Here is a 27567-nt window from a genome sequence, read left to right as displayed (position 1 = left end):
GATGGCTTCACAGGTGAATTCTATCAAACATTCCAAGAAGAATTAACACTGGTCCTGCTCAAAATCTTCCAAAAAAATTGCAGCAGAAGGAAAACTGCCTACCAAATTCTATGAGGCCACATCACCCTCATACCAAAGCCAGAAAAATAATGCACAAAAAAAGAAAATTACAGATCAATATTCCTTACAAATATAGATGCAAAAGTCCTCAACAAAATAGCAGCAAACCAAATCCAAATGAATTATATTCCATAATCAAGTGGAATTTCATCCAGGTATGCAGGAGTGATTCAACATAAGAAAGTCAACTAGTGTAATGTTCCACATTAACAAAATAAAGGAAAATAAACCACATGATTATTTCAAATAACTCAGAAAAGGCATTTGACAAAACCCAGCACTCTTTTTTGATAAAATCCCTAGAAAATTAAGAATAAAGGAAAGTTTCTGAATATGATAAAGGGCATATATGAAAAACCTATCACTCACCTATCACTCAATGGTGAAAAACTGAAAGGTTTCCCTCTAAACTAAGGAATAAGAAAAGGATGTCAATTGTCACCACTGTTATTCAACCTTTTACTGGAAGTTTTAGCCAGAGCAATTAGGTAAGAGAAGGAAATAAAGGCATCTTGGAAAGGATGAAGTAAAACTTTCCCTATTTGTAGATGACATGATCGTATATATATATAATATATCTCCAAATCTACAACAAAGCTACTAATACTAATAAAAAAATTCAGCATAGTGGTAGGCTTTGAGATAAGCATGCAAAAATTACTAGTGTTTCTACACACTAGCACTGAACAATGTGAAGAAGAAATTAAGAAATTGCATTTAAAATAGCAAATAAAAGAATCAAATATCTAGGAATAACTTAACTAAGGATATAAAGGACTTGTGCACAGAAAACTACAAAACATTGCTGAAAGAAATCAAAGAAGACAATAAATGGAAGGGCATTCCATGTCATGGGTTGAGACTAAATATTGTTAAGATGTCAATTCTACCCAAAGTGATTTACAGATTCAATGCAATCCCAATTAAAATTCCAATAGCCTTCATTGCAGAAATGGAAAAGCCAACCATCAAATTTATATGGAAGGATAACCAAAAGCATCCTGAAAAGGAAGAACAAACTTGGAGAACTCCCTTCCCATCTTAAAATTTTTTTACCAAGCTACAGTAATCAAAGCAGCATGGTACTGGCACAGTGGCAGACAAATAGACGAATGGAATCAAACTGAAAGGCCAGAAATAGCCCCTTACATCTATGGTCACTGATTCCCTTTCCCTTTCCCTTTCCTTTTCCTTTCCCTTTCCCTTCTTTCCAGGTGGTTACATCTTTTTTTTTTTTTTAATTAAAAAATAACATTTTATATCAATGTTTTAATGTACTCAGTTCACACAAGATAATAACTACAATAACAATAAATCTGCTTTTGTCAATTGTTACACCCCACTTCTATTTTTGTTCATTCCTAAATCTTAAGGATTTGGGATAATGCCCACTCTTACTGCTTCAGGCTGAAAAGGGACGCACATATTATGGGACAGCAGACCGGAATTGTTTTGCTTACAGTTGAAGATACTTCTTGCGTTTGGGGTGAGGCTGGTCCATTATCATCATTTTGTTAATTGTCTAGGATAAGCCCAAAGAACTGGAGAGTAGGGTTGTACAACTGATTTTTGGCAAAGCTGCCAAATACAGTCAACTGGGAAAAAATAGTCTCTTTAACGAATAGTGTTGGGAAAACTGGATATTCATGTGCAAAAGAATGAAGAGGGGGAAGTGGACTTGGCGCAATGGATAGGGCGTCTGCCTACCAGATGGGAGGTCCGTGGTTCAAACCCAGGGCCTCCTTGACCCATGTGGAGCTGGCCCACGTACAGTGCTGATGCGTGCAAAGAGTGCCGTGCCATGCAGGGTGTCCCCCGCATACGGGAGCCCCACACTCAAGGAGTGTGCCCCATTAGGAGAGCTGCCCAAGAATGGTGCTGCACACATGGAGAGCTGACACAACAAAATAATGCAACAAAAAGAAACACAGATTCCCGGTGCCACTGATAAGGATAGAAGCAGTCACAGAAGAACACACAGCAAACAACTCGGGGGGGAGGGGAGAAAGAAATTAGAAAAAAAATCTTAAAAAAAAAAAAGATGGAAGCAACCCAAGTATCCATCAACAGATAAATGGATAAATAAAACGTGGTATACACCCCCCCACACACACACACACACAGTGGAATATTATACAGCTGTAAAAAGGAACAAGTGCTGATACTAGCTATAACAGGGATGAATCTTGAAGACATCAGGTTGAGTGAAATAGGCCAGACATGAAAGGGCAAATTTTGTATGATGTCACTGAGTGGAAACAATTAGTATAAGCAAACTCAGAATCAGAATCTAGAATATAGGTTACTAGGGGATGGGACAAGGACAGGGAATGGGAAGTTAAGGCTTAAAATGTACAGGGTTCCTATTTGAAATGACAGAAATGTTTTGGTAATGGATGATGGTGATGGTAGCACAACATTGTGAATGTAATCAACACCACTGAATTATATATTTGTGGTTAATGGGGGAAATTTTAGGTTGTATAAATAAAATTAATAAAAAAACTTCCAATACAGAAAAAAGGGACAATATTGGGACAAGTGAAAAATTTGCAATTTGGACTGTGTGCTTTATTTTGGTACTAAAAAATTAAAACCATAGGACTGTACCACATAAACAGATTGCATGATTTGAGGTAGGAAAAGGAACTTCAGGTGGTTGTAAAAGGGCAAGTCCTAATAATTTGGCACAGGATTCTCTAGTTTTTAATCAATAGTAGATCTGCCATATGCAATTAAGCAGGTGTACTTGTTGTTTACTCACCACTCTCTTGTCCGGGACCCTCTGGGTAAACACCTTGTAGAGTCTCCAGCTCTTCCCCAGAATAGGGCCAAATATAAGGGAGGTCCCAATACACAGCATGGACAGTCGTATCTACACGTGCAAATGGACAGAAGCAAGAGTCATGAGAGGAACCTTCATCAGTTTTCTGCATATTCTAATCTGCAAAGTCTCAGTTCCACAGAGGGCATGGGATATGAGGTAATTTGAGGTTTTTATGGACCCCAGAAAAGATGACGTCCTCAGAGCTAATCCATTTCTGTGGATGTGAACCTATTATATTTGGGGCCTTTTGATTAGATTACTTTAGTTAAGGGCCTTTGATTAGATTACTCCAGTAAGGTGTGACCCAGAGTGGGTCTTAATCTTTTTACTGGAATCCTTTATAAATAGGATGGTTATGGAGAGACTGACAGAGAAAAACCCCCAGAAGTTGAGAGATAAGGCCAGGGGAACCTGAAATCAACAGAACACAGAAGCTGAGAGGAAGCCACTGAAACTGGAAGCTGAAGGCAACAAGGCCTGGAAGAAAGAGAAGAGACAAGCAGACATTGCCATGTGCCTGAACACACACAGCTGCAACTTGGGGAGAAAGGATCGCCTGATGATGCCTTGATTTGGACACTTTCACAGCCTCAGAATTGCAAGCTTATAAATTAGTAAGTCTCTTTTGTAAATGCCACCATTTATGGTATATTACCTCGGCAGTCTTTAGCAAACTAAAACAGGATAAAAAGTGGATCTCACTGACTAAGCATTCCAGAGAGTGTCTCTGAAGATGCCCACACCAAGCTTAAAGGTATCCACCTCTCACAAGAGCAGCTGATTTAAAAATTATCAAAACTCTAACATTATGAGAGTATATTTAAAACAAAATTTAAAAATTTCACCTACCTGAATGAGAGTTTCCATTGTTCTTCCCACTAAAACATCTTGGTCTTGAATCCCAAAAAGGTAAGCACTACTGTAAGTCAGACAACTGCCCAGTAAAGTCACAATGTTCAGATTGGGACTGGACATCTTCACAATCCTAGAGGGAACCACAAAAAAGGACACTTACAGCTGTGACCCTTTGTACTGCGAGTGGACAGGGCTTTCTCAATCCCATGATCTCCAGTGCAGCCTGAGAGTGAAGGGTCACTGGGAAGAAACCACTTCCCGGCCCAGTACTAAAAACAGAGGACTTATTTTAATTTGTTTTCAAAAAGAAGTAAATTCAGGTACTTCTTGTTTGTGGGACTCCAAGTCTTTTAAAAGCTGGTAGACGTCCTAAAAACAGGTGGTATCAGAGAAGAGTAATGATTTTATCCATGAAATTTATGGTAGCTAAGGGACTACTGTATGCAACTTAGTGGATAAATGACTAGTGGTAGAAACCAAAGGAGAGACCATTTGGAGCTTTTAGATGTGGAGCTTTTAGATGTGAGAAGGTAAGCTATCTGGAAAAAGCTGTCTTTCAGGCTTAATAGGAATCACCTTTTTCTTCTTCCCTTTCTTTTTCACCTAACCCCAATCAATTGCAAGCTCTTTCATTTCTTATTTCAAACTCTCTCTCCAGGTTTTCCATTCCTCTCCAATTCCTGTTTACCATGTGTATCCAAGATACAGCCATGTTAAGAGCAATGGAATTGGAATTGGGTGTGACGGGTGTGAATCCTGGCTCTGTCACTCACAGCTGTGTGACTCTGGGAAGTCATTTACACTATCCCTCTTACCTCCCTAACTGCCACTTCCTCATCTGTAAAACGAGGATATTATTTTTCATACCCACCCACAGGTTACTGTGAGGAACAAATGCCAAAACTCTTTGCAACTCTAAGATGATGCAAAAATATTAATTTTTAGATTTCTGGAGTAACTTTCAGCTCTGTGTAGCAGCAGATTTCCCCTGTTCTAAGACATCCTGTATCTTACTTCAGATTTATTTGCTTAAAATACGACCTCCATCACTTAGCAAAAGAGCGACATGCATAAATAACAACATTCTACTGTTTGAATATCCTGCACCCAAATTTAAGACCTAACCTCAACCTACCTACCCACTTATTCATTCAGGTTTGCCTCCTCAGTCTCTACGTCTTCAAATTACAGATATATGGAGAGTCATGTACAACTGCTGCCTTGCCTCTCTCCACAAGAAGGGGAATATGTAGTGACTACCAACTACCAAAATAAGAACAATGTTAACCAGCAGCTTCATAAAGCATTTTAAAAAATTTTTATTGTAGTAACATATATACAACTCAATATTTCCCATTTTAACTGCTTTCAGGAGGACTGTTACATTCACAATATTGTACTACCATCACCAACATCCATTACCCCAACCTTTCCATCACTTCAGACAGAAACTCTGCACCCATTAAGCAATAACTTTTCCCTCCTCGTCCCTCCATGTCAGTCCCTGGTAAACTGTAATCTACTATCTATCACTACAAAATTTGCTTATTCTAGGCATTTCACAGAATGGTTGCAAGATCACACAATATCTATCTTTTTGTGTCTGGTTTATTTCCCTCAACATGAGGCCTTCAAGAGTCACCCAGGTTATAGCATGTATCAGAACTTCATTCCTTTTTTCACAGCTGAGTAATATTTCATTGTGTGTATATAGCACATCACCAGGCATTTTTAAAGGAAAATAATACATTAGAGAGATCAGTGCTAACACTGATTTAGAAAGGAGGGTACCACTGATGTGGGACTGACAACTCAGGGCAATCAGCAGTGGGACAATCACTGTTGTTTTGGGTGGGTGTCTGCATGATCAGCAATGGAGGCCAGTCTACTCCATGGCCTCTCACGAGCGTTAGCCGTGAATATCTGATGGTGATCTCTTCATGGAGCAACTCCCAGGGTTTCACAGCCACACTTCCGTGCTGTTTAGAATACTGATGAGTAGGTTTCCTTCTTAATTCTTCTTTAGACCTATTTGTTTCAACACCACTGTACACGCAAGTCTCCTCTGAGTAATCCAGTAATGCATGAAATCCTCATATAGAATTCCTCCCCTTTCTGATTTAGTTAGGAGGACCTGATTTAATATTATTTTTTACAAGAAGTATATCACATGATCATGTAGCCTTATCTCAGTTCTTTTTTTCAAGTTCAGCTTTTAAATGGACATTTTAACAGACTTATATAGGTATACTTTGATATTTTTCCTGAACAATTTTACCAGTTACCTCAGAAAAAAAATGAATGGAAGATGATGTACCGATATTGTTTGGCCAAATTAAAACCTGTGAAGTCACTGAAAGGTGAATCATCCTCAATTCAGCAGGTGTCTTTGCCACTTTGATAGGAATTCAACCACCAATGTGACTTATATTTTTCTATTGAACTAAAAGATGAAGCCTACATATTCTGAATATTTTAACCAACCACAAGCACACATAATTTCTGTGTTATATACGTAATAATAAATATCAGGACCACCTGGATTAGTTGTATTACATTTATGAAGAGACAGAATCCTGGACTGGGTTACTGGCAGTGAGAAATAAGGGGCTTTTTTGTTTTTTAAAAGGATTATATACCAATCTCACTCTCTTCATTTATTGACTGACAATGTAAGGCAAGAGGCTTTCTTGACTTTTCTATTCTCAGCAGGTGTCTCATATGTAGAGATAATATCTGTCTATATCTACAGAACCTGTTTAAACCTGTATTATCATTTCAATAGTCCTTACTGAATTCAGATGCTTACATGACATCCACCAGCTCACAGATGAGCTGCTTTAAAAATATTTATCCATTATCAGTTTCTGAACTTGGAGGATTATTACATTTGAAATTATGGAGGACAGACTGGCCAACGTATGGTTTCTTCCAAATGATGGTTAAGGATTATGTTTGGAGAAATGGACTTGGCCCAATGGATAGGACATCCGCCTACCACATGGGAGGTCCACGGTTCAAACCCTGGGCCTCCTTGACCCGTGTGGAGCTGGCCCATGCGCAGTGCTGATGCGCACAAGGAGTGCCGTGCCACATAGGGGTGTCCCCGTGTAGGGGAGCCCCACGTGCAAGGAGTGCACCCCGTAAGGAGAGCCGCCCAGCACAAAAGAAAGTGCAGCCTGCCCAAGAATGGCGCCGCACACACGGAGAGCTGACACAACAAGATGACACAACAAAAAGAAACAGATTCCTGGTGCCACTGATAAGGATAGAAGTGGTCACAGAAGAGCACACAGCGAATGGACACAGAGAACAGACAACTGGTGGAGTGGGGGAAGGGGAGAGAAATAAGTAAATAAATCTTTAAAAAAAAAAAAAGGATTATGTTTGGTAACATACCAATGAGAATGGGATAAGAAGGTACTTTTGACTTGCTGTGATTCTTAGAAAACTTTCCTAAGATGTCACAGGGCCATGCTTTCTAAACACAACAAAAGTTGATATAAATGGTATCATTAAACTTAAACATATTGAAAACCATAAATGAATGTCTTTCCAAAAAGCATTTTAATAAAGCAGTTAAGATTTAAAATGTGTAAATTTATTGAATTTCTTTTCCAATCCACTACTTTGATCCACGTTATAATTGGATTATAAATCTCTTACCTGGGTAAGCTCCAAACAGCTTTATGGTAATGTTTTCTGATGTGTTTCAGCAAATCTGACCTTTTATTGCTATCTTGCTTATTTCTAATGTACTAGGTTGAAAAAAATCTGAACACAGTTCAGATTCTGCATGTATCCAACAATGTTTGTGTTACTTCTAACCATTATCTTCAAACTCTGTATCATATGGGTTAGGGCAGCCTGACCCTGCTCCTTCCTCTCCTGCCTGGACCATTAAAATCCCACTGTCCTAGAAGATTTAACTATCCTTTCAACTCTAGAGTTTTAATTTAATTATAATGACCTTACTTTATTCCATTTCAAATGTCCATCCCCAGAGCCACATCCTGGGTCTTACTGTCATTCAGAATGGTTCCATCTCTGAAATTTCACACACTACTATCCCACACTCTGACCACAGTCTGTCTAAAATTTAACTCATTGTCTTTTCTCTGAAATTTCTTTCCAAATTCTTCCCCAGTTCAGATAATGGCAACTCTCTCTTTCCAACTGCTTGGCCCAAAAATTTTGAGCTCTTGCCCACCACCCATATCCAATCTGTTATGAAATCCTGTTGGCTCCATCCTCCCAATTCATCCAGAATCTAACTACTTTTCACCACCTCTGTTGGCACCACCCTGATCAAAGTCATCAGCATTTCTCACTTGGATTATTGCAATAGTCTCCTAACTGGGCTCCTGGACCCTCTCTAAAGTCTATTTTCATTTCAGCAGCTGGAATGATCCATGAAAGGTAAATCAGGTCATATCACTTCTCTACTCAAAACCCTGCATTGGTTCTCCATCTCACTCAGGGAAAAACCAAAGTCCTTACCAGGAATTGGAAGGCCTATACATTGGTCCCCATTATCTCTCTCTCCTGTTTCCTACTCTTTCTTCTCCTTGCCACTCCATGCCAGACACACAGGCCTCCTTGTTATTCCTTGAAAACATCAGGCACTCACATACTTCAGGGATTTAAAGCAGCTGCTCTCTTTGCCTCAACTATTTTAACCCACATATCTACATGCTTACTCCCTCTTTCTTCAAGTTTTTGTTCAAATATTTTCTTCTTGATCAGGGCTATGATGATAGCCTCTCTTAAAATTATACCCTCCCCCCAGCATTCTGAATCCTCCTTGTCCTGCACTATTCTCCATCCCACCCCCATCCCACCACAGTAGTTATTACCTTCTAACATATTACATAACTTATTATCATTATTGTTTATTGTCTTCTCTTCCCAATTAGAATTGGTCATGATGTACTCCAAGACGAAAACAGCAGCTGTGATTTTGAATACATGTGGTAAGTAATTGGTGAATGAATGAATGAGCCTCCTATCCTGCCAGCTGTCTGATGTGCTTACCACTGACACACTTGCCCTTTGATGGTTACAGATCTCCAGTTCCTTGGTCCTTTCATATCATCACAGTATTTCAGCTTCCTATTGGTCTCTCTTCCTTTTCCTACTCAGTTTGCAATCCTTGGTTGACCATCTGAACTATAATCTCACCAACATCCAATTCCCTTCCAAAAAAAACCCTTTTGATGCATATGTCCAGGAAAATTTGGATCAGCTTTACAATCCACTGTCTGCTTTTACATCCAGGTTGTTGAATGCTGCTGGAGAAAATTATATAACCTTAAAGATTGTTGCCACCAAAACTGATGGTCCCAAATATCAATCAGTTAAGCTTACTTTGCACCAGTCTTATTTTTCTTTGTATCACATATTTCTTAATATTTTCTTTGTAAGAGACTCATCTCACTGGATTCCTAGGAATAATGTATCTGTCTGTATGATGCACCCTCAGTCTAGGTTTGGTACCTTTCTTTATGTCCTGATAACATTCAGTTGTCATGTTATAGTCCCAGCTTTTTATGATTTTCTCACTAGACACAGTTTCTATTCCTTAAAAGCCAGGTTGTTTCTTATTCCTCTGGTTCTCAACCCCTGGCACAGCAGTCTCTGGAAAATGGTTAAGTTGGTAAGTGTTCCATAACCATTTGTTGAATGAATGAATTTGTCAATGGATATGGAAGGTTCATCTTTTCTTTCTTTCCTTGTCCCCTTTCCTCATCTCATTTTCCCCTGGCAAACTCTCCTACATTAGGTAGAAGGATAAGGGCTAGAGAAGTGTGCTGCCAGGCTCTAAAGTGCCAGGGATCCCTGGCAGTCGGGGAGACTCAAAAGATGATGCAATGCCCGTGTGTTAGGACAAGAGAGGAAATTTAGGATAGCCAGTTTCAACTTTCTATACTCCTTAGGAGGTGCCTTTGGAGGCTTACAGGACTACAGCTATTCTAAGTAACTACAGGCATCTTAAGGGAATCTCCTTGGTCCCTCTAGGAATGGCTGGGAACAGTGTGGCATTCATGAATACAAAAGAGCCAGAGATATTTTAGGGCTGTTGAGTGCCATGTATTTTCACGGACACTGAGTTTTGTCAAATCCCCACACCCTAAAGCCTCATTGAAAATCCTTGTCATTTGGGTGAGCTCCCCCTTTGCATCCCCCTTCAAGAATGGTGCTGAAGGGAGTCTAAAAATAAATGAGAGAAAGGATTCTATCAGGATGCTTGTGAAGCTTTTCCCTCTCCCATTCTCTTTGTTTCTAGGAAAGTGCAGCATCTCAGGGTGTGTATATATTCACATATGCACACGCACATATGTGTTTACTTGTCTCCAATGAAATCAGGCCACCCGAAAGATTCCTTTCCATTGGCTGAACTCTTCCTGGATAATTCCCCCAGGCAATGCTTTTGTCCAATATGTCATCATGTGTCGAGGCCCATGCAGGCCTAGTGATATGATGACAGCTCTTCTTGAGCAATTGATGGATGAGCCCTAATCTTTAAAACCATGCAGACTACAGAATCAGCTGACATTTAGATCAGAAGTTAACAGTACTAAACTCACTCCCTGGAATCAGAAAACCTGCTGATCTTGGACTGATCTGCTGCTTGCTGCTGGGCTAGGGAGAATGCTTTCTTTTTAACATCTTTGCAGTCATTAACTTACGTTTTGTCATCAGCCAGAACAACTCAGCACTGCCTTTTGTCCTGGGTGGGCCTGGCCTCTCTAAATTCGTGTGTTGTCCTGTGGTCATGAATCATGTTTAGCTTTGTTTTACATGGAGAATGAGCTCCCTTCTCACCATTTAGTCAGCACAGGCTCACAGCTGCTGAACCCGAAGGGAAAATGGAAGAGAAAAGAGATTCTGCCTATAGGATAGTTAAGTGGCCAGGAATCATTGGATCCTTGAAATCTAGGGTCCCTTATAGCTCTTCCTTTCTCAGGTGAGTTTCTTTTCCCTATGACTGGCTTATTAATAAGTTAGTCACACTTTGCATTTCTGCTTCTCTGTCTTAACCAGGAACAACAGGCTGATCTGGTCACCAGAGCTGCAGTAGAATTTATATCCTAATCAATTAAACAAACAGATTTTGAGTGAAAATGTGCTAAATATTCTGCTAAAAATCTCCTTTTAGCAGTGTCCTAATGCCTTATTTTCCCCCCTCGTCCCACCCTGCTCTTTTTGCTGTATGTCCATTCACTGTGTGATCTTCTGTACTACTTCTCTTTTTCTGTCTTTTCTTCTTGTTTTTTCTTCTCTAAGATTCACCAGGATTCAGTCCTGGGGACCTCTGATGTGGAGAGCGGTTTCCAGTCACCTGCACACCTCGGTTCCTGGTTTCTGCTGCAACTTCACTTTGACTTTCCCCTTGACCTCTCTCTCTCTTTTTTTGTTATGTCATCATCTTGCTGTGTGACTCACTTGAGCTGGCAATGGCTCACCGTACAGGCACTCAGCTTGCCGCATGGGTACTGGTTCACCCCATGGGCACTCGTGCAGACACTCAGCTTGCTGTGCAGGTGCTGGCTCGCCATGCAGGCATGCTTTTCTCTTTTTTCTTTTTTACCAGGAGGCCCCAGAGATCAAACCCGGGTCCTCCCATATGGTAGGCGGAACCCCTATCCCTTGAGCCACACCCACTTCCACTAATGATTTATTAGTTATTTTTTAGATGAATTCCATGCATAACACTTTAATTCAACAATTCCTAATATCTACTTGTCAAGGTATTCAGAACTGGAAAGACAAAGGTAAATGCAACATAATCCCTGCCCTTAGCTCCATAAGATGCCATCCATCTCCCTGGTTTCTAACCTTTTCACTGTAAAGACAATTTTTTTTCTTTCTATTTCTCTTTTGTAATAAAATATAATTTAAAATTTATATTAGCAGCTGTTTTCTCAGAATCCACTTGCCCATTTAACATAACCTATGTATATGAATGCATGTATATTGTAGGCATTACATCTGTGAATCTACATACAAATTTCCAGTGCACAAATTTCAGAGTGCATAGCTCTATTGGACTACACACAGACCTAAGGACCATTTTTAAAAATGCATCCTCGCAAATATCTTAAAAGTTGAAATATGGCAATTTAGATGTATCATAAAACCAAATGTCTTTTATCTTATTATAATGCCTCAATTTGAGGAAGGGTAGTGAAAAAGTATGCTGATAGGTTCAAGATAAGTTGGTAATAAGAAAGAGACAAAGAAAAAAGTCCTAAAGTCATCCCTACTAGAAAGGAAACTAGTGCCACTTCAATTACACATATTATGACTACATTCTACATTGATTTAAAAGTTAGTTTCCATATGTATTTTTGCCATGTCTCATGCTATATATATAGTTAATGCTAGATTGAAAAACACTAGAAACATGAAAAAATTATTTTCTCTCACAGAACCTCAGACCCTAGGGAGGTTGTAGGCATGTGTTATAATTTATGAGGTAGTGATTTCAACTTCCTTTCTCTCCTTAGCTGCAGGAGTGGGGCCTTGAGCAATTTCTGGCAGGATACTTGTAGCATCTGCAAAAGGGCAGAGCAGATGTCCTGATTTTAAGTAGGGCATAAAGCAGAAGCACAGTCAGTCACATGAAACAACCAATCACAGGGATTCTGCCGCTAGACCAGCATTTCCGAGGCAACAAGTAAATGGATCTCCTGGAGGCATAAAGCTTCACCTGCCATACTGAGGGTGTTTCCTTTCCTTCTTCTGCTTCTTTCTCTTCCTCAGGTTTGAGGGCAGGAGAACTTTGGGCTTTGTGTCTTGGGATCTGACACAAAGAGGAATCTTGAACAGCTCCAGCTGCTGGAATTATTCCCTGCGAGGCTGGAATTTGGGACTGCCAGATTCTCAGATTGGGTTTTACTCCGCTTTGTCCCCATCGGCACCTCTGCAGGGCCCTGAACCTAGTGGGAGCTTCCCTAATATCTGTTAATCAGGATAAATCATTAGCATTAGAGGGGATCTTAACAGGTCCAGCACTCACCAGAGATAAGAGGGAAGCTGCTGGAAAGGCAGGACCGCTCGCTTCCCAGCACGCTACACCCCACCCCCTCCGGCTGCCCAGGGCAGGATTTGAGTCTTAGGGTTCTGAGGACCGTAGCGTGAAAACCAATGGTCTGATCTGACCTCTCAATTTATAGATGAATGGACATGCATGAGGCTGTGCAGCCAGATTAGGACCACGTTGCGACAGCTGACTCCGATGTCCTACTTCCAGTTTCTTCCAGTGTTCTTTCCCTTGCCCTCTAGTTTACCTCGGTCGCTTAGGCACTGCATCCACCCTGCTAATCTACAAACCTTTCCTAAGGTTCTGGCTGGCCCTGGCTTCTACCCTGCTGCTGCAGTGCCAACAGGGCTAAGGGTTTTCACCTATCTCCCCAGCTGTGGCTTTTCAAAGGCCCCGTTTATCTGGCAGTATCATCAAGAGGAGACAGGCAGCCTGGAGTTCCCTAGAGATAAAAGCGACCTTCTGAGCTGTTGGAGTGCCTCCTGCTGGGCTTTGCTTGCTCCTTCAGATTCCGACTGCCAGCTTGGAGCTTGGACCTTGGCAAAAGTTACTGCTACGATTCCTCATTTAATCCATTGGCTGGAAATGCAGACTAAATTCTTGGCTACAGCTGGTTTCAGAATCGTGGTTTCCATCATCGCACAGTGTCTCTGAGTCTTACCCTAAGTAGTGGCTTGGACGTGTGTGGCCTAGGCTGTGACAGGAGTTGTACGTTCTGTCCTATAATCTGAGTCAAAAGGAACAACTGAAGGATAAATTTTGTATGCATGTTTAAGCAGCTTTCAGGAATTAATACTGAGATAAAATGATACAGTGAAAAGACCATGGGTTTTGAAGTAAGACAAACTAAGTTTACTAGCTGTGTATGGCAGGTGATTTGTCCAACTACTCTGATGCAATATCATCCTCTGAAAATGGGGAAAACGGTATTTACATAAGTGAATGCTGTGAAGTTTAGAGATATATCTAAAGTGCTAAGCACATAAAAGGTATGCAATAAAAAGTAACAACTACTAATTTTAAGTTAAATGATCTGTATTTACACATATGGGGATTAAGAGTACTGATCTTATGAGTCTGAAGTATTCCGAAGTACCTTCAAATAATAAAAAATTACATTATATTCAGAATTATCTGAACATATTGTTTCTAATTCTTTGATAAGGGTAATGATATATGGAATAATATTAAAAAGAGCAGCCAACATTGATTATATAGTTATTAAGTGGTAGGCGGTTGCTAAGTACCATACACACATAACTAATTTAATTTTCACAGATCTGAGATAAATAATATCATTACTCCTGTTTTTAAATAAAGAAACAGGCCAGAAAAGTTAAAATGATCAAGTCACATGACTAGTAAATGATGGAGCTGGGTTTTGATCCCAGAGAGTGAGTTCTTAGGAGATTTAAACTTCCACTGTTAATTAACCTTTTGTGAACATTGTTAAGGAGGAAACCTTACCTCCTTTCTCTCTGTTTTCCTACTTATTAAGCAAAGGTTTGCCTCCCTCTCTCCCCATGTGGGAAACTTCTGGGGAGGAAGCTTTCACATCTCTCTCCACCCCAGTACTGTACTCAGCTCCTTCCCAAGCAAGTAGGAATGGCCAATCTAGCTACAGAGAGAATAACCGGCCTCAGTCCTGTTTTGCTAAATGGTCTCCAAGGCAGAAATCTCCATTTCTCTTTCCTCTTTTACCACTTCCACCATGCAGTGAGCTCCCCTCCAACTCCTGGACCCCATTTCAACAGTATGTCAAGCAGTGCTTTCTAATTTAACTTCTTCCAGAAATCATTGTGCTTTCTTTTTCTCAAAAAACTTTTTTATTTTGAAATTATTTATGACATGGGAAGTTGCAAAAACAGTATGGAAAGTTCCTGTGTACCCTTCACCCAGCTTTCCCCAATGGTAACATCTTATATTACCAGGGTTGATTACCAAAATCAGGAAAGTGACAATGGTAGAATCCCATTAAATAAACCATAGTCCTTATTTGCATTTTATCAGTTTTTATATGCACTTAAAAAAATTAAATTCTTTTTTTAAAAAAGATACATAGATCACAAAAAATGTTGCATTAAAAAATATAAGAGGTTCCCACATGCTCCAAATCTCACACACCCCCACTCCTCCCACATCAACAACCTCTTTCATCATTGTGGCACATTCATGCATTTAGTGAATACATTTTGGAGCACTGCTGCACTGCATGGATTATAGTTTACATTATAGTTTTTATATGCACTTGTTAAACTTTTTATTTTGAAATACTTTCAAATTTACAGGACAGTTACAAAATGAATACAAAGCTCATACAGAAAACTCCAACATAACCCTGTCTCCCAGATACTCCCAGATCTACCAATTTTAAATTTTTCTACAATTTCTATATCATTCTATTTATCCATCAAGCTATCAATACATCTATCTATGCATCTGTTTATCTATTTATCAATCCATTTTCTGAACACTTTAGTGTAGGTTGTATACATCATGTACCTTGAACATGTTATATTGCCATGCACATTTGCTAAGAACAAGGTATGGTAGACTGTATGTACACACACAAGGTGAGACTGTATGTACCCGGGAAGATCATGTTCTTAAAGCTAATCCATTCCTGCGGGTATAAACCTATATGGTGGGACCTTCTGATTAGGTTACTTCAGTCAAGTACATTTTTTTTTTGTAATTTACCCCCACCCCTATGGTTCCCTTCTCTGTCTGCTCATTGTTTTGCTCACTGTGTCTGCTCATCTTCTCCAGGAGGCACCAGGAACTGAATCTAGAACCTCAGATTCAGCCTGAGCCACATCTGTTCCCTGTGGGTTGCGGAGTCTACTTGCCTGCAGCATGTAGCTTGTTTGGGCAGTTACAGCATTGCTCATTGTGGCAGGTGTGGCATCAAGCTCGTTGTGGTGGGTTGTGGCAGATCCGGCATCTGCTTGTCTTCTTTAGGAGGCACTGGGACCCAAATCCAGGACCTCCTATGTGGTAGGTAGGTGCCCAACAGTTTGAGCCACATCTGCTTCAAGAGACTTTGTTTAGCTTAATTCAGTAAGGCCTGACCCATGGTGGGTCTTAATCCTCTTACTGGTGTCCTTTATAAACTGGATGAATATGAAGAAAAAAACACAGAAGTGGAGAAAAAGTCACAAAGCCTGAAGCTGTAAGCAATGAACCCTGGAAGAGAAGGAAGAGTCTAGCAGATGCCCCATGTGCCTTGCCATGTGACAGAGAAATCCACGATCGCTGGCAGCCAGTCTCTGGGTAGAAAGCAAGCAAGACTGATGGCGCCTTGATTTGGACATTTTCTGGCCTCAGAACTGTAAGCTTGCAAGCAAATAAATCCCCATTTTAAGAGCCAAACCATTTCCAGCATATTGCATTTTGACAGCCCAGTAAACTTAGACACAAGGTTCTTCACATACATAACCACGTGAAGTGCCGTTTCTTTGGCTGCTCAAGCAAAAACAATACAATAGGTCAGCTTAAACAATGGGAATTTATTTGCTTACAGTTTTGAGGCTAAAAGGAAGTCCAAACCAAGAAGTAATCAAGGCAATGCTTTCTTCCTGAAGATTGGTGTTCTAGGGCTGGCTGCCAGCAATCCTTAGTCCTTGGCTACTCTGTCACCTGGTAAGTACATGATGACCTCTCCTGGTCTCATCATTCTCTTTCAGGTTCCATTATATTTCTGCTTCTGGCTTCTCCCTGAGGCTTCTCCTCCTCTGTCTGAATTTCATTCCCCTTATAAAGGACTCCAGTAATAGGATTAAGACCCATGCTGATTGAGGTGGACCACACCTTAACTGAAGCAACCCATCAAAAAGTCCTACTTACAATGGTTTCACCCCCATAGGACTGAATTAAGAACATATTTTTCTGGGGTATATGCAGGTCCAAACTACTGCACTCCAACCTCTGGACCCCAAAAAGATATGTTCTTTCTACTTTCAAATTACTTTCATTCCATTATAACATCCCAAAAGCCTTATGTCATTTCAGCAACAATGCTAAGTGCAAAGTCTCATCAGAACTGGCTATAGGTAAGGTCCATCCTGAGGCACAATTCCCCTCTGTGGACCTGTAAAACTTAGAAACAGGTTCTCTGCTTCCAATATTCAATGGTGGAGCAGACATAAGATAGACATTCCCATTCCAGACGGGAATGACTGGAAGAAAACAGGAGCTTTGGGTTCCAAACAATTCTGAAATCCAGCAGGGCAAACTCCATTATATTTCAAGGTCTGCGAGTCATTTCCAGATGGATATTTTGTCCTCTGAACTTGATAGAGCAGCAGCCCCATCCATTCCAAGTGCATGTGCAGCAGCCATATTCTCCCTGAACACTGGGGTGAAGGCTTTACCCTCTCCAAGAATCAGTAAGGTGAACAGGCTCTCTGCAAACCCCAGGGCATAGGCTCTCCCCTCTTCAAGCATTGAGATGGTGGTCAGGCTCCACACAAATGTTTGGACATAGACCTCACCTGCTGCCAACATTGGGGTGGCAGCCAGGCTCTCCTCAAACAATGGAGCACGGGCCTCACCATCTTGGAGCATTCTCCCAAAATAATGGGGTAGAAGGCCTGCTACCTCCAAGGGTCAGGACAGATGAACTGCCCCCTCCAAGCACAGGGGCAGACCTGCCCTTTCCACACATATGGGTAGGCCTGCTCTCTTGGCCTGAGGAAATCTCTTTGGTCAAGACCTCAGCTTCCATGATTCTACTCTTGAAGTCATTCTTTCTTCAATTTGTCCCTTTGCTGTCCCCTTTAGTCCAGGCTGGCAGCGATTTTGTAAAAAACATGTCAGCTTTGCATGTAGTTCACAGGAACACAAACCATCAGACAAAAGGACTTTCCATAAATCCTTCCTGGATAACTGCATCTCCAGTCCTGACTTCCATGGAAATTGCTGACTGGTTCCATGTTCAGTTAAACCCTCACATGGAGCCCTATTTTCCAGGAACTCCTTTTCTGGAAGCTCAGAGAGTTCCCTGATAGAACTATTTCTGTCCCTAGTCTTAGAACACACTATCTGTAAAGATTCATAATTTTCCAAACTATCAATTTCTGGTTTTTATATGTCCAGGTGTTCAGTTCTCAGTTTACCCCTCTCCTCTCATATTTCACAATAAGTTGCAAAGAGAAACCAGGCTGCTCCTTCCACACTTAGCTTGGAAATCTCCTCAGCTATATATCCAAGTTCGTCACTTTCAAGTTCTGCCTTCCATCTGACGTCAGAACTTAATTTGGCCAAGCTCTCTGCCACACTAAAACAAGGATTGCCTTTCTTGCAGTTTCCAAAAACAAACTTGCCATTCCATCGAAGGCTTCATAAGAAGTACCTTAAGCATCCATACTTGTACAAACAGACTCTTAAAAGCAATCTAGGCTTTTCGTCTATCCACTACCCAATTCCAAAGCTAGTTCCACAGTCTTTTGGTATTTGCAATAGTAGCACCCCACTCTCCTGGTACCCAAATCTGTATCAAGTTCAAGAAATTTAACACTGATATAAAGTCAGAATTTATACTCCAATTTATTCATATGTCCCAAAAATGTCCTTTGGGGCCTTTTTTCCTCTATGATTAGATCTTATCCAGGATCATGTATTGCATTTAGTTGTCACTGATTCTTTAGTTGGTCATTCTTTTTTTTTTTTAATTGTGGGAATATATATACAATATAAACTTTCCCATCTCAACTTCTCCCAAGCATACCATTTAGTAAGATTAATCACGTTCACAACGTTGCTAAAACTTTCCCATCTCCCCAAACAGGAGCTCTACATCCAACATGCATTACGTTCCTTTTTTCCTACCCCTTCTTCCCCCATCCCTGGCAAACTGTACTCTAATTTCTGTCTCCATGAGCTTCCATATTCTTTGATATTTTCTTTGTAGCTACCATGGAACTTAAATTTAACATTCTAAGGCTGTAACACTCTCATTTGCTTAGATACCAACCTAACTTCAAAGTATACACAAACCATGATCCTATATGCCTCTTTTCCCCCACCTTTATGTAGTTCTTGTCACAAATTGCATGTTCACATTTTATGAGTCTATAACCACTGACTTATCATTACATTTTATGCATTTGTCTTTTAGGAAGTAAAAAGTGGAGTTACAAATAAAAAATACTAAACTCCTGACATTTATATTGCCCTGTGTTATTACTCTTATTGGAGATCCTGATTTCTTCATATGGATACGATTCATTGCCTAGTGTCCTTTCCTATTAATCTGCAGAACTCTCTTTAGAGTCTCTTATAGGGTTGGCCTAGTGGTGATGAATTTCCTCAGCTTTTGTTTATCTGGAAATGTCTTAATCTCTCCTTCATTTTTTTTTAAAGATTTATTTTTGTATTTTATTTCTCCCTCCTCCCTCCATTGTCTGCTCCTTGTGTACTTTCACTGTGTGTTTTTCTGTGTTTGCTTGTATTCACATTAGGCGACTCTGGGAATCGATCCTGGGGCCTTCCGGAGTAGAAGAGAGGTGATCATTCTCTTGTGCCACCTCAGGTCCCTGATCTGCTGTGTCTCTTATTATCTCTCCTCTGTGTCTCTTTTTGTTGCATCATCTTGCTGCACCAGCTCTCCATGTGGGCCGGCACCCTGTGCGGGCCAGCACTCTTACACAGGAGAGTGCACCTGTGCAGGGCAGTACTCTGCACAGGCCAGTACTCTGTGCAGTCCAGCACTCTGCATGGGCCAGCTTGCCACATGGGCATCAAACCCTGGACCTCCTAATATGGTAGACGGGAGCCCAATTGCTTCCCTCTCCTTCATTTTTAAAAGACATTGGCAATTTTTTGCTTCCAGCACTTTAAATATTTCATCCCACTGCTACCTTGCCTCCATCCACAATTTCCAATAAGAAATCAGCATTTAATCTTAGTGAGCTTCCCCTGTATGTCACATGCTGCTTTTCTCTTACAGCTTTTAGAATTCTCTCCTTATCTTTTTTTAGTGTGTTTTTTATATTTTATTCCATTCTACAGAGCATAAATATTTTAAATGATTATAAAATATACTTCATTTTAAATGCTTTAAATACAAAACAATCCATTATGGTCTCTGAATGCATTTATAAAACACAGAGAAAAAGTAACAGCTTCAAATAAGTAAATGATACTATAACAGAATAGGCTTGCCACCAAAATGACATTTTATTTTATTTTTTAAAGATTTATTTTTTATTTATTTCCCCCCCCCCCCCAGTTGTCTGCTCTCTGTGTCCATTCACTGTGTGTTCTTCTGTGACCACTTGTATTATTATCAGCAGCATGGGGAATCTGTGTTTCTTTGTTTCTTTTTGTTGTGTCATCTTGCTGTGTCAGCTTTCCATGTGTGCAGCGCCATTCTTGGGCAGGCTGCTCTTTCTTTTCTACTGGGTGGCTCTCCTTACAGGGCACACTCCTTGTGCGTGGGGCTCCCCTACACAGGGGACACCCCTGTGTGGTACACCACTCCTTGCTCATTGGCACTGCACATGGGCCAGCTCCACACGGGTCAAGGAGGCCCAGGGTTTGAACTGCAGACCTCCCATGTGGTAGGCAGACGCCCTATCTATTGGGCCAAGTCTGCTTCCCCAAAGTGACATTTTAAATGGAGGAAGAAAAAAAGCACAATTAATGTCAGTTAGTGTAATTGTTTTAGTAGTACTGCATGATATTAAAAAACAAATTTTCAAATTCTAGTAGCGGTATTAAAATTAAGTTACTTTCTAATCTGGATTAGAAATTGAACTAGATCTTCAAAGTACTGAGGTTGTTAGAAAATTGTGACATTCCTACTGGCAATCTGAGCAAAAAATATACCAAGAATGCAAATCAGGAATAGCAGTATGCAGATTCCCCAAAATGACACACATTTTCTCATAAATCTGATATTATGTTGGTTGGTACACACATGTCACAAATTGACCTTTCTGGATCAATGACAACTGTACAAAATTGTGACTTATATGAGAATCACACACACAAAAAAACCCACAAAAAACCAGACAAGGGCAAACATGTTAAACCAAAAGGCTAACCAGTGTTTTAAGAAACACTTGTTTCTTTAAAAAAAAGCATAAATTAGATTTGTACCTAATAAGAGAAAATCCATTTTTAAAGTCTTATAGTTGTTTCCACCTAAGATGAGGAGCAAGACAAAGATGTCTGCTATCACCACTTCCATTGGGGGGAAAAGTCTTGTGGTCTTCCTTTTCGGCTGAAAGGGTGAAGCACAATAGCCACAACTTCGTTACAGACTAAAATCCAACTAGTAATTCCAATGCCACTTGCTACTTCAGTGGGAAATGCTACTAGACAATCAAGTGGAGTTATCCATTTACTTGGCACCACAGCCACAGGGACAGAATAATACTTTCAAATAAGTGAGATCATCAGTGCAGCTTTTTATACATAGAAAATAACACTGATAACCCACTTTATCTTGGCTAACTGAGCCATCCATGCTTTCACATGAGTTTTGAGCTTATCAGTCATCTTGTTGATTTTCATTTCCAGCCTGGCATATCTGGCAAACGTGTCCATCATGTTAACGGTGCAGAGCTCTTGCTTCATACCCTAGATCTCTGCTCTCATCGGCGCCTCCTGCTCTGCATCCTTTTGCACAATCCTGGACATGAAGGAGAAGAAGGACGGGAGGAGGATCCTGAGGACATTGCACCCAAACATGAAGCAGAGCACCAGCAGCCACGCCCAGTGGTCAGCCTCAGCAGCGCACATCGCCGACCTGGCCCTCTCCTTATCTTTGACATTAAAAAAAAAAAGATTTATTTATTTCTCTCCCCTCCCCCACCCCCCACCCCAGTTGTCTTTTCTCTGTGTCTATTTGCTGTGTCTTCTTTGTCTGCTTCTATTGTTGTCAGCAGCACAGGAATCTGTTTCTTTTTGTTACATCATCTTGTTGTGTCAGCTCTCTGTGTGTGTGGCACCATTCCTGGGCAGGCTGTACTTTCTTTTACGCTGGGCAGCTCTCCTTACGGGGCGCACTCCTTGAACGTGGGGCTCCCCTACATGAGGGACACCCCTGCGTGGCACGGCCCTCCTTGCATGCATCAGCACTGCGCATGGGCCAGCTCCACACGGGTCTGGGAGGCCCAGGGTTTGAACCGTGGACCTCCCATGTGGAAGACGGACTCCCTAACCACTGGGCCAAAGATAAGTCCACCACCCTCCTTATCTTTGACATTTGGTAGTTTAAATATGATGTGTCATGCTGTGGGTCTATTTGGGTTTATCATGTTTAGAGTGCATTGAATATCTTGGATGTGTATATTAGTGTCTTTCATTATTATATTTGGAAGTTTTCAGCCATTATTTCTCTCTGTTCTTTTCTTTCTTTCTTCTCCTTCTGGGATTCCATAATGTGTATATTGGAATGCTTGATGGTATCCCATAAGTTACTCAGGATCTGTTCACTTTTCTTCATTCTTTCTTCTGCTTCTCAGATTGGATGATTTCAATAGGCTTATCTTCAAGTTCACTGATTCTTTCTTCTGCCAGCTCCAATCTACCTTTGAATCCCTCTAGGAAATTTTTAATTTCTTTTACTGTCATCCTCAGCTCTCTTTGGTTCCTTTTCATAATTTCCATCTCTCTATTGATAATCTTTTTTGCTCATTTGTCAGTTTCCTGATTTCAGCCCTATGTATTTATATGCAGTTGAACTGGAGAGAATCTTAGAAGGGAGAGGGAATAATTTTTACTCCCTGAATTCTTATCAAGCACCTACTATGTGCTAGACACTGTAGAAGGTGCTAAGACAGAAATACTTTGTATTTGACTTTGAGGATTCATAATTTAGCAGAGCAAGTAGATAAGTGAATAGGTAACCATTATAAAATAATGGGGTAAATACTATATTATAGGTATGTGAAAAGTGTTATAGGCATTGATAAAGGAACTGTGCTTTGAATAGTAATTCTGCAATTTTAGCATGCATCAGAATCACCTGGAGGGCTTGTTAAATTACAGATTGCTGTTCCTTATTCTCCCAGAGTTTCAGATTCAGTAGAGTTCAGGGTGGGGGCCTAAGAATTTGCATTTCTAACAAATTCCCAGATGATGCTAATATTGCTGGTCAGGGCCCGCCTTTTCAATTGACAGAAGTTTGTCTTAAAGGATGAATGGGAATTTGCCAGGTGAAAAATGAGAGAAGTCATAACACAAAGAAAAGCATGAATAAGGGCATGGTGATAAAAGTCTATTGCCTAGTATGACCAGAGCAGACATCATTTTAAGGGGAATGAGCTGAAATCTTAGGTTAGGGACAGATTACAAAAGATGTTACCAAGGAATTATATAGACAGTAGAAGTCTGTGTTTAAAAACCATGTCTCTGAAAAAAAAAATGCTGACAAGAGGGCAGTAGTTGAGTTAGAAGTGGTCAAGACTAATTAGAGCCTCCTGTCAATAGTCAGGATAATATGTAATTTAGAGTTTCACTTGGGTGATGGAAATGGACAACAGGAGACAGATTTAAGAGATATTTCAGAGGTGAAGTACTTAAGATTTGGTGACTAACTGAGAGTGCAGGGAGATGAAGGAATCCAGAATGAGAAATGGATGGATGGTGGTGTACTATGTGAGATAGGAAATACATGGAGAAAGAGTAAGATTAATGGTAAGATATAAGTCCGGTTTTAGCCAATGAATATGAATTGACAGAAATTCCATGTGGAAATATCAACCATAAAGTTAGAAAATGGGGTTAGAGAGAGTCAGGTCTAGGGATGTACCTCAGGAGAAGTTAAGATTGCATGAGGGAAGGGCAGTGCCTAGTGATGGAAGATAGACCATTATGCCAGGCCCTTGATATTGATGATTGTACTTATAAAACTTTTCTTGTAAAATTGAAACCTAACCTAGTATTATACACAGTCTAAGATTTACCTCCTGAAATCCTCCTTGCTGCTCAAATGTGGCCTCTCTCTAAGCAAAATTCAGCATATAAATGCACTACCTCCCCCAGTGTGGAACATGACTCCTAGAGATGAGACACCTTGGCACTGAGGGATTATTACCAAGCACCAATTAGCAATGCATTTGGAAAAAGACCTTCACCAAAAGGGGAAAATGGTAAATACAAATGAGTTTTTATGGCAAAGAGATTTCAAGGTGAGCTGGGAGGTCATTTCAGAGGTTATGCTTATGCAAGTCTCAGCAGTATCTCATTGACTGCCACAGTAAATATTGCCTCAAATAGTGGGGCTCCTGAGGATTCTAGTGACATCCAGAAATTATAAGCAGGGCAGACAGCTTAGGAATTCTGCACGCTGTCAGGAGGCCTTACTTTGGAATTTGTGTTCCCAGTGTAACAGAGTTAGACTCACTCATAGGTTCTCTACACATGGATTTTCTGCCCCTTTTATTTGAATGTATAATTAGCACTATACTGGATAAATATTGTCCAAGAGACTTAAGTCTTTGGTCTGTCCATGTGCCAGTTGAGCCCTGAATCTCAGCAGAGTTGCAATACCTACTCTTCAGTTCACTGGACTCACCCAGGACAACTAAGAAGGAGATGATGATGGACAATGCCCACCGCAAGGAACAGAGAGTGTCTGCAACTGCAAGCAAGATAGTTCTATCCATTTGCCTCATGGGATCTAAGCTTCCTCTCAACTACAAGCAGAGTGAGCATCCCTATCCCCAAATCCTCAAGATTGGGGAATAAACAATGGACTAAAGTAGACTTACTATTATTCTACTATAGACTTATTTTTCTAGCAATGGAAGGACTCTTACCATTGATATAAAGGCAGTGGCTACCAGAGGTTCTAAGGGATAGGAGAGGGAAGAATAGGTACAATATGAGGGCATTTTTGGGACATTGGAGTTGTCCTGCATGACACTGCAGTGATGGATACAGGCCACTGTATGTTTTGTCATAACCTACAAAAGTGCAGGACAGAGTGTAAACTATAATATAAACTGTACCATGGTTAGTAGCAATGCTTCAATATGTGTTCATCAATTTTAACAAATGTACCTCACTAACGAAGATGTTGTTAATGTGGGAAACTGTGGGAGGGGGAGTGAGTGGGGCATATGGGAATTCCTTATATTTTTTATGTAACATTTATGTAATCTAAAGCTCCTTTAAAAATAAAAAAAATTAAAAAATGATTCCATGAGGGATGCAATATAAGAAGTGAATCAAGACTGAAGCCCAGAGTGATATTATCATTAAATGGGTAGGTGGAGTGCTGGAGTCAGTGAAGCAGCTGGTAAGAAGCAGAGAAGTAAAACCAGAATATTGGTTATGGTAGAAGTTAAAAGTTTCAGAAATGAGCAACAGAGGAGATGGCTAATAGTGTTATGTCTTACCAGCGAAACAGAACAGAGTCTAAAAGGTGATCAACTGATTTAATGATGTTGGTAAGGTAGTTGTAGTAGAGGCAGGGCATGGGTTGAAGAATGAATTGGAGATGAGGAATGGAAGTGGCTAGTAAAGACTGTTCTCTTAAGAAGAATTTTGGTAAGAGGAGAGAGGGCTGGGACAATAGCTTCAGGGAGAGGCATGACCAAGAGAAAGATTTCTTCTTGCAGCCTTCAAAAGTCTCAAGAAGACACAGTTTCCAGTCATTAATCAGCCTTTAGTCTGTCTACCTGACTTGAAATATGTGAAACACAGAACACTACTTGATCAACTATACTGATCCATTTATTGGAGGCAATTTGAGCATGATCATCGCCCTGGTATCTTTCTCAATAAATTCAATAAATTCAGAGACACATAATTAATTTAGTAATGAAAGTCTTTTAGTTCCCAGTAACTCCCTATTAGTAGCACCGAAGGATACCACTACTATTTTAACCTCTTCTTTTAAATAGATTTTTAAAATCCCTTTATGTATTTTGGACTCTTTCAAAAGTGCTTCTCAAAGTATTTTAAAAATATTTTATAACTAACCTGCCATACTCTGTGGTCTGCTTGCTTTGCTTTGTTGAGCTTGTTATACTATTTGAGAGATACCCTTTTAACTCCACAATGACCACTGTTTCATTTTTAAGTGCTTGAATATTTTTTTGTTCTCAGTCACTCTTTCCCTAGGCTTCAAATAAAGTCTCTTAAAATAGTCTCTAATCTTTTCATGACTTTCAAAGGCTACCTTCTAATTTTCTCCAACTTAATACTTACATTTTGCCATAGTTTCTTTTTTGAATACTGAATAATTGAGATAAATTTTCTAGGTTTCTCTTAACCCCTCTGGTGTTTGGATTTAATTGTGTCCTGACAACTACTGTGTTTTGGTCTTAAGACCAACTCCTATTCACCAGGCAAGACTACAGCCAGGACATTTTCTCTAGCATGTAGGTGGTTTGAATTTTCCTGTTATAGGAAATGGACTTCATCCTATCAAAAATCCTTATTAAAAGGCTCCTCACCTCTATATCTTGATTAGGTTTTTTTTTTTTTAAACAACAATTAGGTCAATCCCCCCCTCCCCCTTCCCTTTTAATTGAGAATAATTTCTGGGTTTCCAAAATCATTTACATTTCTATATTGGTATCATTAACTTCATCATCTAGTTGATAGCACTGGTTCTCACTTAGAGAGTTAAAAAAACAAAGTGTTACCTGAATCTCAGCCCCTGATTGTCTTATTTAACTGGTATAGCATGAATTCTGGACATCAAGATTTTTTAAGGCTCCCCAGGAGATTCTAATGTGTCATTCTGTTTGAGAACCAGTGGTCTAAGAATATTCCTAAGATGAACAATCCAAATGAAAAGTGGTCAAAGGATCTGAATAAATATTTCTCCAAAGAGAAATGGCCAATGAGCATATAGAAAGATGCTCTGGGGAAGCAGACTTGGCCCAATGGATAGAGCATCTGCCCACCACATGGGAGGTCTGTCATTCAAACCCTGGGCCTCCTTGACCCGTGTGGAGCTGGCCCATGCGCAGTGCTGATGCACGCAAGGAGTGCTGTGCCATGAAGGGTGTCCCCCGCGTAGGAGAGCCCTACACGTAAAGAGTGTGCCCTGTAAGGAGAGCCGCCCAGCGTGAAAGAAAGTGCAGCCTGCCCAAAAATGGCACCACACACACGGAGAGCTGACGCAGCAAGATGACACAACAGAAAGAAACACAGATTCCCGGTGCCACTGATAAGGATAGAAGCAGTCACAGGAGAACACACAGCGAATGGACACAGAGAGCAAGACAACTGGGGGGAGGGAGGGAAGGGGAGAGAAATAAATAAAATCTAAAGAAAAAAAAAAGAAGAAAATTTCTCCGCATCATTAGTCACAATGAGATAACAATTTACACCCTCTGGGATTTATTATAACTTAAAAAGACAGACAGTAACAAGGGTTAATAAGGATGTTCTTATACTTTGCTGGTGGGAATAGAAAATGGTGCAGATGCTTTGGAAAACAATCTGGCAGTTCAAACAGTTAAACAGAGTTGCCATATGTTCCATTACATTCTTAGGTATATACCCAAAAGAAATGAAAACAGATGCCATGCAAAAGCATGTGCATGAATTTCATAGCAGCAAATTATTCATAATAGCTAAAAATGAAAACAATCCATATGCCCATCAACTAAGGAATGGATAAATAAAACGTGGTATATATTCATATAGTGAAATATTATTCAGCTACAAAAAGGAATGAAGTACTAATTCATGATACAGCATCAATGAACCTGGAAAAAAGCATGCTATTAGGCTAAGTGAAAGAAGT

General features: G+C 40.2%; 1 protein-coding gene and 1 pseudogene across 1 annotated transcript in view; both read right to left on the bottom strand.

Annotated features, from left to right (window-relative positions):
- The window catches only part of GPR156 (G protein-coupled receptor 156), a 122568-nt gene that overhangs the window by 29100 nt on the left and 65901 nt on the right, over nucleotides 1–27567 (bottom strand). Inside the window, exons 4-5 of the mRNA XM_058295765.1 lie at nucleotides 3797–3932; nucleotides 2885–2995 (exon numbers count right to left, since the gene is read on the bottom strand). Coding sequence (XP_058151748.1) covers nucleotides 2885–2995; nucleotides 3797–3932 — 247 coding nt within the window. The remainder of the gene's footprint in view (nucleotides 1–2884; nucleotides 2996–3796; nucleotides 3933–27567) is intronic.
- Nucleotides 21030–21729, bottom strand: LOC139438784 (guided entry of tail-anchored proteins factor 1 pseudogene; annotated as a pseudogene).

The sequence above is a fragment of the Dasypus novemcinctus genome, chromosome 4, assembly GCF_030445035.2.
Source record: "Dasypus novemcinctus isolate mDasNov1 chromosome 4, mDasNov1.1.hap2, whole genome shotgun sequence".
In the NCBI taxonomy this organism is placed as follows: domain Eukaryota; kingdom Metazoa; phylum Chordata; class Mammalia; order Cingulata; family Dasypodidae; genus Dasypus; species Dasypus novemcinctus.
Note: the sequence above shows the minus strand (reverse complement) of the source record. Positions and strands in the feature narration are given on the sequence as shown.